This window comes from Lactuca saligna, chromosome 3, assembly GCF_052625555.1.
Source record: "Lactuca saligna cultivar CGN05327 chromosome 3, ASM5262555v1, whole genome shotgun sequence".
Lineage (NCBI taxonomy): Eukaryota > Viridiplantae > Streptophyta > Magnoliopsida > Asterales > Asteraceae > Lactuca > Lactuca saligna.
In genome coordinates, this window is record NC_136419.1 from 53,970,632 (window position 1) to 53,984,444 (window position 13,813).

At 32.2% G+C, this 13,813-nt stretch overlaps 1 protein-coding gene and 1 long non-coding RNA gene across 3 annotated transcripts; one reads left to right on the top strand and one right to left on the bottom strand.

Moving 5' to 3' along the window:
- Positions 1–2,004: 2,004 nt before the first annotated feature.
- On the top strand, positions 2,005–4,078 carry LOC145033677 (uncharacterized). 2 transcript variants are annotated; one of them, XR_013677651.1, is made up of 7 exons: positions 2,005–2,180; positions 2,275–2,388; positions 2,551–2,591; positions 2,777–2,863; positions 2,951–3,034; positions 3,789–3,845; positions 3,967–4,078. It is a non-coding gene; the product is annotated as an uncharacterized LOC145033677 (long non-coding RNA). The 2 variants fall into 2 exon arrangements; XR_013677650.1 differs by having other exon boundaries at positions 2,005–2,388.
- A 4,179-nt stretch (positions 4,079–8,257) lies between these two features.
- LOC145033679 (cotton fiber protein) lies at positions 8,258–9,084 on the bottom strand. The gene has a single exon (XM_078982245.1). The coding sequence runs from the start codon at positions 8,928–8,930 to the stop codon at positions 8,454–8,456; it is 477 nt and encodes a 158-aa protein (XP_078838371.1). The 5' UTR covers positions 8,931–9,084; the 3' UTR covers positions 8,258–8,453.
- Positions 9,085–13,813: the final 4,729 nt, after the last annotated feature.

The following is a 13,813-nucleotide window of genomic DNA, read 5'->3' on the forward strand; positions in this document are numbered from 1 at the left end:
TATAGTTATGGAGTTTGTGTAAGCAATCAATGATTTGAGTAGAATGAAGTGAAATAATCATAAGGAGGATGAATTATACTTACTAAGAGTGGAAGAACACTTGAAAATCAGCCTTGAATCTCAAAATTGGTGTGGAAAAAGTTTGAGAGAAAAGTGGTGTTTGATACTTAGTGAAATGAGAGCAAATGAGAGAAATGAGGAGAGAGGATGTTTGTTCCAGCTCTAAAAACGTGGGAATGAGTGTAAATTGAGTGTAAGGGACATTGAAGTGACCTAGGTAAGGTGGGGAGGTATGGCTGGTCATAGAGTGGGTGTGGGGTGGTTGCTTGTGACATAAGTTAAGGCAAGGTCAACACTCCATCTTAAATAAATCCCCCATTAGATCTTTATTATTTAGATAATGATTTTCATCAAAATATGTTTAAATTATGAATATTTAGGGTTTATTATGTTAAAATATAATTTCTGGAGAAAATCCTGCTTTAAAATCACAAAAAACGGGCTTAAAATGTTAAAAATATCAAAAAGGGGCTAAAAGTGACAAAATTCCGAATTCTGGCCGAGGTTCGGCCTTCTGATGCTGAAACCGAGAGGAGAGAGGGCAGAAACCGAGAGGGGAGAAGAGGGAGAGTAGGAACCGAGAGGGGAGAAGAGGGAACAGAGAGGCGCGAAGAGACAGAGAGGAGAGAAGGAGACAGAGACCGAGAGGTGGGGAGAGAATAGAGACCGAGAGAAGAGAAGAGAGAGCAGAGAGGCGACAGAGAGCGAGAAGTGGCGACAGAGAGTGAGAAGCGGCGACAGAGTGCGAGAAGCGACAGAGAGGAGGAGACAGAGACCGAGACTCGGTCTCTGCTACAGGGGTTCGGTCCTCCGGGTTCAGCCAACAGAGGCTCAATTCGGTCTGGTACTCTCCGTCCTAGGTCTCAGCCTTAAGGAGCTTCGGCTCCTTGAGAAGGGTTTCGGTTCCTAAGGTCCATTTTTCTCGTTTTTACCCCGTTTTAAGCCGTTTTTGACCTGGTTAAGGGTCGGAATGATCCGAATGATTCTAAAAAGTTACGGGAACTTTTTGAGAGAGATTTGGGAGAGATTTCTCATACTTGGAGAGATTTGGGAGAGATTTGACATTCTTGGAGAGATTTCTCATACAAAGAGATATTTGAGAGAGGTTTCACATACTTGGAGAGATTTGGGAGAGATTTGACATTCTTGGAGAGATTTCTCATACAGAGAGATATTTGAGAGAGATTTGGGAGAGATTTCACATACTTGGAGAGATTTGGGAGAGATTTGACATTCTTGGAGAGATTTCTCATACAAAGAGATATTTGAGAGAGGTTTCACATACTTGGAGAGATTTGGGAGAGATTTGACATTCTTGGAGAGATTTCTCATACAGAGAGATATTAGAGAGAGATTTCACATACTTGGAGAGATTTGGGAGAGATTTGTCATAGAGAGAGATAGAGTGAAAACGATTGAGAGAGGTTCCATGTGTGACAATTGTGAGTGTTTGGCCCCGCAATGCAAGGTTCTTGAGCCCCGTTAAGTCATGATTAAGGATCCTACACACTCTTGATGAGTATGCAACATGGTTTTTATCAGTTTAGTTCATTGATTAGCACTAAGGCCTAGGAAATTTTAACACAAGACTTTTCCCAAGTGATGTTTTCCCATTAATATAGCAAGTTATACAATATGTACATAACACAAACCCTAATACACAAGGTTTAATCGAGTTGATCGGTTTGACTTGATGACTTGACTTGACTCAAGATTGACGATTGTCACACTAATTTAATTAGTTTTCCATATAGATGTGATGATTTTATATTTTATCAAAGTTACAATTATTTTTGTTAGATTTTCTTTGTAAATGTTTATAGTGTTGCACTAATGACTGGAGCAGGTCTTCTAGCAACTGGAGGAGTGCCAGGGAAAATTTGTCCAACTATAAATATTTTACCTTTTTTTGGTCGAGGTAGGGATGAATGGCGTCCACCTGGCATAAAAAATTCTAAATCACCAATTGAACCATGATTTCACCCCATGCCTAACATATCATATACTACATAGATAATGATATCAGGGGAGTGGCAATGTATCCTTTAATTGGTCATCTAATTGGACTCTTGAAGCTATGTCCTTTTGCTTCTACCAACGCCATATCATTATAATTTCATGTTTAGTAATCAAATTCCTAAATTTCTAAATTAATAATCCAATTTCCAATTTAATATTTCCAATTTCTGAAGGTTTTTAATCATATGTGAATAGGGATGTTGGAATTGATGATGTTTCGATAACCATCCTTTACTGTGGAGTCTGTTATGCGGATGTTGCATGAACTAGGAATGTAGCATGCCACTCCAAATTTCCTCTGACACCTGGGTATGTACTATTTATTTTTTGGATGGGAAAGCAAGATTCATTATATCATGGTGCCTGTAACCATAAGATTTTATTTATTTATTTATTTATTTAAATTTGAACGAATCTATTGTTCGATTTCGCTAGAATTCGGATTTTTCAATCATTTTTATCGACTTTCAGCTGTTCGACGTCTACACCACAGGCAATATGCGAAGTTGCAGGTAAGCAGACTTTCATTTCGGATTTAAACGAAGCTACTGTTCGATTTCGGTATAATTTGGATTTTTTTTTTTCATTCTTTATTGTGATATTTGAAAGTGAGTTTGATAATGCACACCAAGTGCTCGAAGAAATGTTACAACCAAATCTTAATGTTTCTTACATCTGTTATGCTCTGTGACTGCAGGGATTTCCAAGCACTATGATGTTGTCGATCTTTTACTGTGTCCCTGGTAATTATGTGGAATTGAGATAAAGCATTGGTGGTTTTCAGGTAATTTTACATCATTTTTATGACTTAATCTTTACACTTTTATTCATTCAATTTATTGATAATTTTCTGCTTTTGTATTATTGATAGGGCTGATTGGAGATGTGCTGTTGACAACCTTTTTACCAAAAATAGGTGCTGCAAAGGCTTCAACAATTGAATGAGGGCAAAACGGTAATTGTTAGCTATGTTTATAAATACTTCATTACAGTGACATATACTTTACTAATATTATAAAGACCATTTACAATGTATATGATAAGTAATATTGAGTTTTTATTTTGGCTTGATACAACATTTTAAGATGAACAAAGTACTACACTTATTATGTTTCACACGACAAAAGGGTAAAACAATCTTTTGCGAAATGATTTTTTACAATTAAATCAATTTAGTCACTTGATTATTTTTTGTAGCGATTAAGATATTATTATACTTTTTAAGGTGAAAACGTTGGGTAGATCACAACTTCATTATCAGTCAAAGAAAGTCAAAGTCGTGGTCCCTTTTTTGCACTTAAAGAACGATTCCAATAGGTATTGTTTGATTATTTTTTCCAAATGGAGTTGACGGGTTAAAGAGTTATTTATTTATTTTTGACATTATTTATAATTCTTTGCCTGTTTAATTTTCCACCTCTACATTTATGAGTAACTATATGTCTAAATGATGCCTTCTGCACTAATTCAAGTAAATCAAAGGTTTTATGTAACTAGGATGAGAGTTGATAATGATAGGAAGGGAAATAAGGTTAAATTGATCATTTTAGGATCACCAAGTGTATTATTTCTTTTGCAACTTAGGATTACACTTTTAGTTCTTATACAATTCCTTTTGCAATCTACTTACATTTCGATACCAATATGAGAAATCTATTATATATGTTTTCTTTTTCTTTTTGTTTTAATATTATATATTTATTTCACAGGACAAATGAAAAAATATTTTGAAAGCAAGTGGTCTACTAATGGGAAACATGATATAGGTTACTTATCTTATTTTATATTCTATTATTTGAATGCCATTAATCTGTTTTTTTTTTCTTGTTTTATAAAGTATTTTAGTATGTTGATTATAAATGAATAGAAATTTTGTGCTAATCACAGAACGAGCAAAAGATATGTCAACAATGGTGTCCATTGATAAAATAAATATTAGCAAGGAGACATATAACCTGTTTTCTCCGAGTACAAAAGGTGTTGTTTTTGTTTGGTGGGATATTCTAGCACAAAATCAATTTTGGTAACCTGCAATGTATATGATATTTGATTTTTGTTAGAAAATCATTTAACTTTTTATTTATTGCAACCTGTTTTCTCTCTGGAGTACAAATGGTGATGTTTTTTTTTGGTGCGTGATTTGATCATTCAAGGAAACGAAAACAAAGAAGAATATAAGATTGTACTTTCATTGTTTTTTTAAAATCTATTCAAATATGACATTCTATTTCTTTTACTAACATGATTTATCGTTACATTTTCCACTCATCTAATTGATGGCGAATTCCACAGAATAACAACATACTCTAATGTGGAAACCAATTCATGCAATGTACTTCATTATTTGTCTCAGAAAACGAACACGTTCCGTCCTGCGCAACGCGCGGAGAACCCCCTCTAGTTTTATATGTATTTTTATATTTAAGTTCTATAATCACAAAAAACAAAAAAAAAACAAAAAATTAAACAAAACAAAACAAAAAAACAAAAAAAACAAAAACAAAAGATATCATTATGAACCATTTAATAGAAATTTTGGAAGAAATTTGAACAAATTCGATTAAGGTTTTCTTAGTAAAAATATTTTAATTCCACAACTGTAAGTGATAATTTTGCAGATGATTCATTATTATTTAAAATTTCTATATATTATACAAGTTATAATTTAATTTAAAGTATAAAAAAATAAAAGACATTTGATCTTAAAGCATTTAGAAAAGTTGACCGGGTTTTTCATAATAAATGCAAAACAAAAGAATTGTTTTTCACAATAACCTATTATATAACTACATAAAATTCAAATATATTTTTAAATCTTTAAAACTGTTGGAGATTGATATTTAATAAAGGGAAATATGTATAAAAATCCCTATATTTTTATTCTAATGATAAGAAAGTCAACAATAATTTTTTTTTGTGCAAGTAAATCATTAAATTTGACTATTACTTGCAATTTGGCTCAATTTTCAGGTTATCACAACCAATTGCTCGTTTTGATCGTTAAATTGTAAATAGGGATGACAAAAAATCCTATTACCAATGGGGAACTCGAAACACGTACCCATTTTGACTGGGGAATCCCGATAAAAAAGTGGGGATGGGGATATCTCTAATCCCCGACCTTGGATTCCCCCCCCCCTTTCCGATATATATTAATATATAAAAGTGATACAAAACATATATTTTCAGTACAATTTACAATACATACAATTTGATCCAAGTAGCATAACTCATTAGCAATTATTTTGTTGAAATTATATTTTTTCTTTTTCTTTTATCTAATTTAAACTTATATATAATTTTTTTCTATCTAGTTTATCTATTTTACCTCAAATATTACTATAATAATTTTTTTTACTTTATTTGTCATGTATTTATTTATATTTGGTAGAAAATTAGTTTATATTTTTTATCCAATTTATGACTATTTTTATATTTTTATAAATTATTTAAACTTATGCTGGTAAAATTGAAATTTAAAGTTTTTCTTTATATAAAAGTTTTCAAATTAAAAGAGAAAAAAAAAATCTTTGATTCCCCACTGGGGATCCCCAGTCTCCGTTGGGGGTGGAGATAGAGTTTTATTTATATTCCCCGATGGGGATGGGGATTGCAATGAGAATTTGGGGATGATGATGGGGATTGGGGTCCCATGTATTCCCCGCTCCCGTTGCCATCTCTAATTATAAAGAACATATTAAATGTGGATTTTTTGTTAATAGGGCAAAATATAGGTATTTTTTTTCAATTCATAATAATTTTTAACTTCAAGTTTTATGTATATTAAGATTAAGAGGTTGTTTGAGATTTCATTTTAAACCTCAAAATGACTTATTGATTTATGGTGATGAGAAAATAAATGTTTTAAGAAATATTTGGATTAACTTTTATAGTGAAAAAGTCAGTAAATCAATAAGTTGTTTTAAAAAAGTATCTGTCTTAACTTATACATGTTTTCATATTTCCAAGCATGTTTTCTTTTAATTTTTTGACTTTTTAAAAAGCTAATAAGTTGTTATCTACAATGCTAACCATTATAAAAATCCAAGAGAGAGAAAACTATATGACGTTTGTTGTTTAGATTTATAAAATCATAGGCATATTTGTATCGGCATAGTATATTGTAATTTATGTTCTATATAATTTAAGAATATTTATTGTTGAGTTATCACGAGAGTAGAGTTTCAATGTCATGTGGATAAGATTGATATATGGTAATAAATAAATACGATTTTTTTTGATTTTTAAGAGATGATAATAAATAAACACAACTTTTTAAATTAAATGTCTTAAATATTAAAGCCGATTAAAAGGAAGATCATACGGAGATAAAATTTCTTATCAAAATTTGATATGAAATATACATCCACAAACTAAGTATGTGGTTGAAATAGTGCATCTAATCGATAGAGAAGATGTAAAACAGTCTTCTCTAGAGATAGAAGTATTATTCTTGTGATAACTTAATAATAAGTATTCTTAGTTTATATAGAACATATATTAAAATAAACAACGTTGATATTAATATGCCTACGGTTTTAAAAAAATCCAAACATGAAACCTTATACGGTTTTTTTTTCTTTCTTAGATTTTCATAATGGTTACCAGTGTAGACAATGATTTATTAACTTTTTAAAAAGTCAATAAGCTAAAAAAAAAAGTGTTTGGTAATATAATATCATGCATAACTTAATATAAACACTTTTAAAAAACAACTTATTGATTTGCTGATTTTTCCCAGTACAAAAACTAATCCAAATACTTAAGGAAAAAAAAAAAACCTCATTTTTTCACCACCAAAAATCAATAAATCATTTTAAAGTTCAAGACAAAATCCCAAACACAATCTTAATGTAGATAAAACTTGAGCTTTAAATTATGCATTGAAAAGAAAAACATATATTTTATCCTACTAGCAAAAAAAAAAAAAAAAAACAATATTGGTATGTTGTTTACATTAACCATGGAAACCTATTATTTTTTTGTTGCAATCTGAAAATTGAACCCAATTGTAAGCAACAACCAGTTTTAAAGGTTTAACTGAAAAAAAGCAATAATAAAAATAATTTTTTAATAAAATCAAAAATTCTGAAAATTGAACCCAATTGTAAGCAACAACCAGTTTTAAAGGTTTAACTGAAAAAAAGCAATAATAAAAATAATTTTTTAATAAAATCAAAAATATAAAGACTTTCATGCTATTTTCTTTTATTATAAAAAAGAGATATCGTGAGTAGGGTTGTAAACGAACCGAACGAGACTTATTCGTGATCGTTTGTTTAATTTAACCAAACAAATTAACGAATACAAATGGTTAAACGAACAAATTTTCTTGTTCGTGTTCGTTCGTTTAACAAATTACATTGTTCATGTTCATTTGTTTATGTTTAAAACATGTTAAACGAACATAAACGATCAATGATAAACAAACATATATGAACACAAATGAACATATAATATAGTAATGTAATCAAACACAATTAAACATATATAAAGATAAAAGAAACTTATATGAACGAACATAAACAAACGTGAACGAATAACATAAACGAACGTTCACGAACATAATTGAATGGACGAGACAATTATTTATGTTCGTTAACTAAACGAATGAGAATTTTTGTTCGTGTTCGTTCATTTACTAAATAAACGAACACAAACAAACTTCATGCCGAATAGTTCACGAACAGTTCGTTGAAGGTTCAGTTCGTTTACGGTCGTAATCGCGAGGAAGAAAAAAAAAGCTGTTTCTTGTCTTAATAATAATCTGGATCAAGTAATTGATCAAACATATTGGGCTAGATTTGTAGAGTTGGGCTAATAATAATTAAAATATTAGCCATCAAAGATAACGACTTGGCTTCTCTTAATCTTTTAATCATTAATCCTAGAAGAGATGTAATCAACTTTTTGTTTCAACTTTATGGCGGTTAAAATTTTGGTTGATATGTTTTATCTGTCAATGTTACCGCCTATAATTGCACTACTTTTTTATGTATTTGGTAAGAAAATCAACACCAATGAACACATGAGAGTGGAGGATTGACTGGATCTTAGTGAATAACTACATATAAGTTAATGAAGTAATAACACAAACTGAAACACATAGATAAAAAATGATTTTTTTATTATTATTATGGTATTACAAATTTATAATGACCTCATAGATACAACGAAATCAACAATCTTAGTAAATTCATCAATAAATAAATAAATAAATAAAATTGAAGTGATGAACTCAAAAGAATAAATTAAAACATGACAAAAAACGACTCTCGTGGAAATCAACCCTCACTTATTCCACTATTTCCAAAATATCTTGTGGAAGTTAAAGAAAATAATTAAAATAAATAAATAAAATTGAAGAGATGAACTCAATATTCCAGCATCCTATTGAGAGGAAAAGTAGCTGACTCAATCCTTTGTCTTTTCATCTCCTCATAAAATCTCTCAATAAACCTCTCAGCCCTTTCATCTACTGAATCTTCTTCATGTTCTTCTTCTTCTTCTTCTTCTTCACATTCTCTCTCCACTTGGATAATGGCAGATTCAAACGAATAATTCTCATCCGCCATCACCCCATGATATCGCCCTCCAAAACACGAAAGAAAGCAAATCGAATACACCGGGACTCCATTTGTCTTGCGGCGATGAAAACGGATTAGGGGAGTGCTTGAAGGTGAGAACTGGTGTTCTTGAAGGAACCCATAGCTGTTGTAGTGCTTCAAAGACTTAAACTTGTTGAGTTTGGTTGATTTTTTGAGATAGATTAACCTCATTTTGGCTATGAAAATGGAGAGTTTGATGAGATTTGAAACTTTCTGCAACATGGGTATTCTTCTTTTACCCATTTTCTTGTTTGAAGAAGGAAAGAATGGAGATGATGATAGTCTATGTATTGAGTGGGAAGCTTGGGAGTTTTATACTGAACTGAAAATAGCGTCTTTCAAGTATGGAGTTATAAATGATATACTAAATCATGAGGTAGTGGGGCGGTCTAGGCTGTCAAAAGGTGTTTTTGCCTTTTTGGGAGATCAAATGGGAGGTTGGAAAGGTGGTGGGGAGATAGCCGTTAGGGTTCTTGCTTTCCAAGTTTTGAATTTTTGTACTTTTATTATATACCTTTCTATAATGTAACATGATTTTATTTTAATATTTTAGAAATAAATATTATTATAATTATTGTTATGAATTTATTATGTATATATTTATATTTCCATCGTTATATTGATCATATTATTTACATATATTTGTTTTCTTTTAAATACGACCATTGCAATATGCGAGTTTTATAGTATCTATTTTTAAGAATCATATTAGCACTTTGGACAACAAATTTAAAATGTGAGTTCCGTCTATATGAAAATCTTCAAATAAATGAAAATTAAAAATTTAAATACCCTTCTATGTGATAACTCAAATAAAAAATTTATAAATACATATATAATTCTACTATATTATTAAAATAATATAATGACCGATTAATTAGGAGTAATTGATTTTAATTAAAAAATAATGATGTTTAATCATAAAACCTGAATAATTAAATTCGAGCAAATGAAGGGGTTTCATCGGTTATAAACTTAGGCATTATATATAGTTTGAGAAATCGAATGAAAACCCTATAGGAATTGTAATAATAATAATATATATATAAAAAAAAAAAAAAAAAAAAAAAAAAAACGATGAAGAAATGAAGGAGAAATCGAAGCTAAAAGTTCTTAAAATTTTCGGAGCTTTCTAACAAGTTAAGGGTGCAGATTAGCAATAAAGTTTCGGTTAGGACTTATTAGCTCTAAGGTGAGTTTCTTTTTCCGTGTTGTGTGGTTGCACGCACATAAATGTTTATCATGCGTTTATTATGTGACTTTTATTTATTTATTGACAGTATATTTTTGTTAAGTATGGTTGCGTACAAATGTTATTTTGGATTTGTTATCTATTGTGTATGTTTTTGGATGGATGTTTAGCAGGAACAGGTGGGTGTTTAATCGTCGTGAGCATGACAGATGTGTGTGATCGGTTGGGATGGGAATTGAGAATGATACTCATTTCCTTGGATATTTATAATACTTTAGTACAATGGATGGTGAGTTGTCTCAAGAAAAAGCGAAATGAACATTTGGTTTTCTCTCTAGATAATTAATTGTTCCCCTAAATTATGTCATCGGGTGATATGTTTGTTGTATGATTTATTGAAACTATATGACCAAACCTTTTGTTTTTTAAGTGATGGACATGTATGTGCAATACGAACTCACTAGGCCCTAGGCCTACCCTTTTAGAAACTTTAAATGTGCGCAACCCAGGAAACTATTTAAAAAGTGGCAGTAAAAAGGCTAGAGAGAAGGATTGATCAACAAGATGACAAAGGAGTTCCGTAAAGACGTAACACCCGAAGCTCTTCAGTTGAAGACTATATTTTATTTTATTTTATTTTGCTTCCGCTGTAGTTTAGTACATAAGTAAGTTCTTAATTGATCTTGGGAGATGTTGGAACATTTATTTGTTATATAATCTATATATGAAAATTGCGGTGTTACAAGTTGTTATTAGAGTGTTGTTTAAGCAGATTAGGTGTTTGCATAAACACTTAAGCTTGTAGATATCATGTCTTCAAGGAGATCTGGAAGGTTTGCTAGGGTCACCCCGAAAGAAGAACACATTCCAATTGGAGCTTATGTTAGAGCAGCTGGAGATGTACCGAAAATTCCAATGATCCTTAATGCGAGCTGTGGACGTGGCCAAGGAAGAGGAGGCAAGGGTAGAGGAAGGGGCGAGGAGCTATAACAGCACCGTTTGGCCAGGGTAGCTCCGGCTCCCACCGCGGTCGAGGTCGTGGAAGGGGTCGTGCGAAAATCATGATCACTAGAGAAGAGTTGGTTGATGAGATTGCTCGAGGGATACACGCTACCTTGTCAGATGTAGTTGCTCAGGCACGAGATGAAATAATGAGTGAGTATGAAGGTAACTCGGGCGGAGGTGAAGAAGACTATGAGTATAGTACACCAAATACAAATCCTGACCTAAGTATTGCACAACCCTCAAGGCATCATGACAACCATGAATGGCGGGGTTGTAGTTACAAGGCATTCATGAATTGTAAGCTGCCCGTATTCAATGTAGAAATTGATACCATTTTGTCATCAACATGGATCATGGAGATTGAGGGAACATTTAATACTAGCAAATGCGCAGATGAAGGTGATTTATGTTGTGACAATGTTAAAAGGAGAGGCTAGCTATTGGTGGGATATGGTGAAAGAAGTTAGGGTCGTGATGCGGCCAAGAGGATGACATGGGATGAGTTTACAAAAATATTCAAAGAAAGTTTTGTCCTCGAATGGCGTTCAAGCAGTTGGAAGAAGAATTCTTGACATTGGAACAAAGGAATATGACAGTGAGAGAGTACACTACTAAGTTCACCGAGAAAGCTAGATTTGTAGAGCTCTATGTGTCTACGGGGGAAAGGAGGGTTGAGAGGGATATTTGGGGACTAAAAACTACCATTTGTGAATTTGTAGAAATTTAGAAACCAAGTACCTTCCAATCTGCTATAGACGTCGCAGAAGGCCGAGAGCGCGAAAAGAATCACCAGGGTGAGAATAAGGATTCAAGAAAAAGGAAGTTGGAAAGTTCAAATACAGACTCAAAGAAAGGAAAGACTTCTGGTTTAGATCGCAACTATGAGCAACAGTCTGGGAAAGAACGATGTACTGTGTGCAAACGCTTCCATGAAGGGGAGTGTAATATAAACCAAAGAACTTGCTACAAATGTGGAAAGGTAGGACATATCGCTTCAGATTGTAAAGTAGGGAAAGTATGTTATGGGTGTGAGTCCCCAGATCACATCAGGTCAAACTGTCCTCAGAATAAGGGAAACATTAACCAACACATGATGACAGAGAAATGGAATCGTTCGGGAGATGAAAAGGCAGAAACAACAAGAACAAAAGGAAGAGTTTTCTATATGACAACTCAGGAATCTCAGGATACCCCGATAAAGTGGCATGTACTTTCTTAGTAAACTCTATATTATGGGTGTTATTGAATGTCGATGAAAACATTTTTGTTTTTACTTTTTGTAAGTGCCTAAATATTGGTGCAAAGGCTTTTAGAAATAAAGATTGATGATGATCATTTTGTAGTCATAAGAAAGAAATTTAATGATTGATTGAATAAAATAGATAATTATTTAGCATCACTAAATTTAGAACCTGTAGCACTATGAGATTTTGATAGAATGAAGTGGTTGTCAAAAAAAAAAGCTAACATAGATTGTAATAAGAGAACTATTAGGTGTAGGTACCACATAGGGGAACATTATATTGTATGTGTACCATTTGTAAGGGAGTTCTCAAGAGTCCTATTGGTTAGCACCAACAAGGATGAGGGGGTTTATTTAATAGTTGCAGGACGTGCTTGAAAAGGATGGGACGTTGTAGATGTCCATGGATTACCAAGATTAAAAGAAGGTGTAAGATCTTTACGGATTATGGAAGGTTAATATTTTCACTTATACATTAAGTCATAAGCAAAGGAAGGAAATCAAGTAAGATTCAAAACGATAAGAATTGATGTAACTGTTAGTTTACTGGGTGGTCCGAAGAAGAGTCAGAAAGAATCCATGGTAGAGGATAAGTAGAAAGTTTGTAGATTTGTTTAACTGGTGTATGATGACACACTTAGTGGGAACATGGGTGTATGAAAGTCGAGAACATAACGGGTGTGTTGTGACCGAAGGGGATAGGATTTGAGATGTTACTCATTTCTTTGGATATTTAAATTGCTTGAGCATAATGGATGTGTTGTGCCAAGTGGGAAAGGAAGTGGACCATTGGTTCTTTCTCTAGATATCTAAAATGTTTTCTTTAAATTGTGTCATTGGGGGAAATATACTTGGTGAAATTTTGGTTAAGTTGTATGGTATGAAGTGTACCACTATGTTGATTTGATTTAAAGGAGAAACAAATGGTTGGAATTAAGCTTGTCCAAAAAACTACCTGAAAAATTCAGTAAATTACGGATAACTGGTGGATGTACACGAACAACCAAAATGTTAGGTGGTTAAACGAAGGAATTTAATAGTGTTTCAGGTGGAGAAAAATTCATATTGAACGGATTCTCTTGGAAAGAAATGGTGCAGTTTTGTAAAGGTAGAGTCTCCGACCTATTAGACCTCCTTGTGATTAACGAATGAGCTGTAGAGGTGATTAATTTATTAGAGATACCAAAGAATCGAATGCAACATTAGAAAGCGAACAAGATATGAAGACCAATACCCATATTTGTTTACTGAATACAAATTTCGAGGACAAAAATTTTCAAATGGGGGAAGTTAGTGATAACTCAAATAAAAAAAAAACTTATAAATACATATATAATTCTACTATATTATTGAAATAATATATTGGGTGATTAATTAGGAGTAATTGACTTTAATTAAGAAAAATAATGATGCTTAATCACAAAACCCTTCACCTTCAATAGAAGAATTAAATTCAAGAAAATAAAGCGGTTTCATCAGTTATAAACTTAGGCATTATATATAGCTTGAGGAATCGAATGAAAACCCCATAGGAAATGCAAAAAAAGGCAAAGAAACGAAGGAGAAATCGGAGCTAAAAGTTCTTAAAATTTTCAGAGCTTTCTAGCAAGTTAAGGGTGCAGATTAGCAATAAAGCTTCGGTTAGGACTTATCAGCTCTAAGATGAGTTTCTTTTTCTGTGTTCTG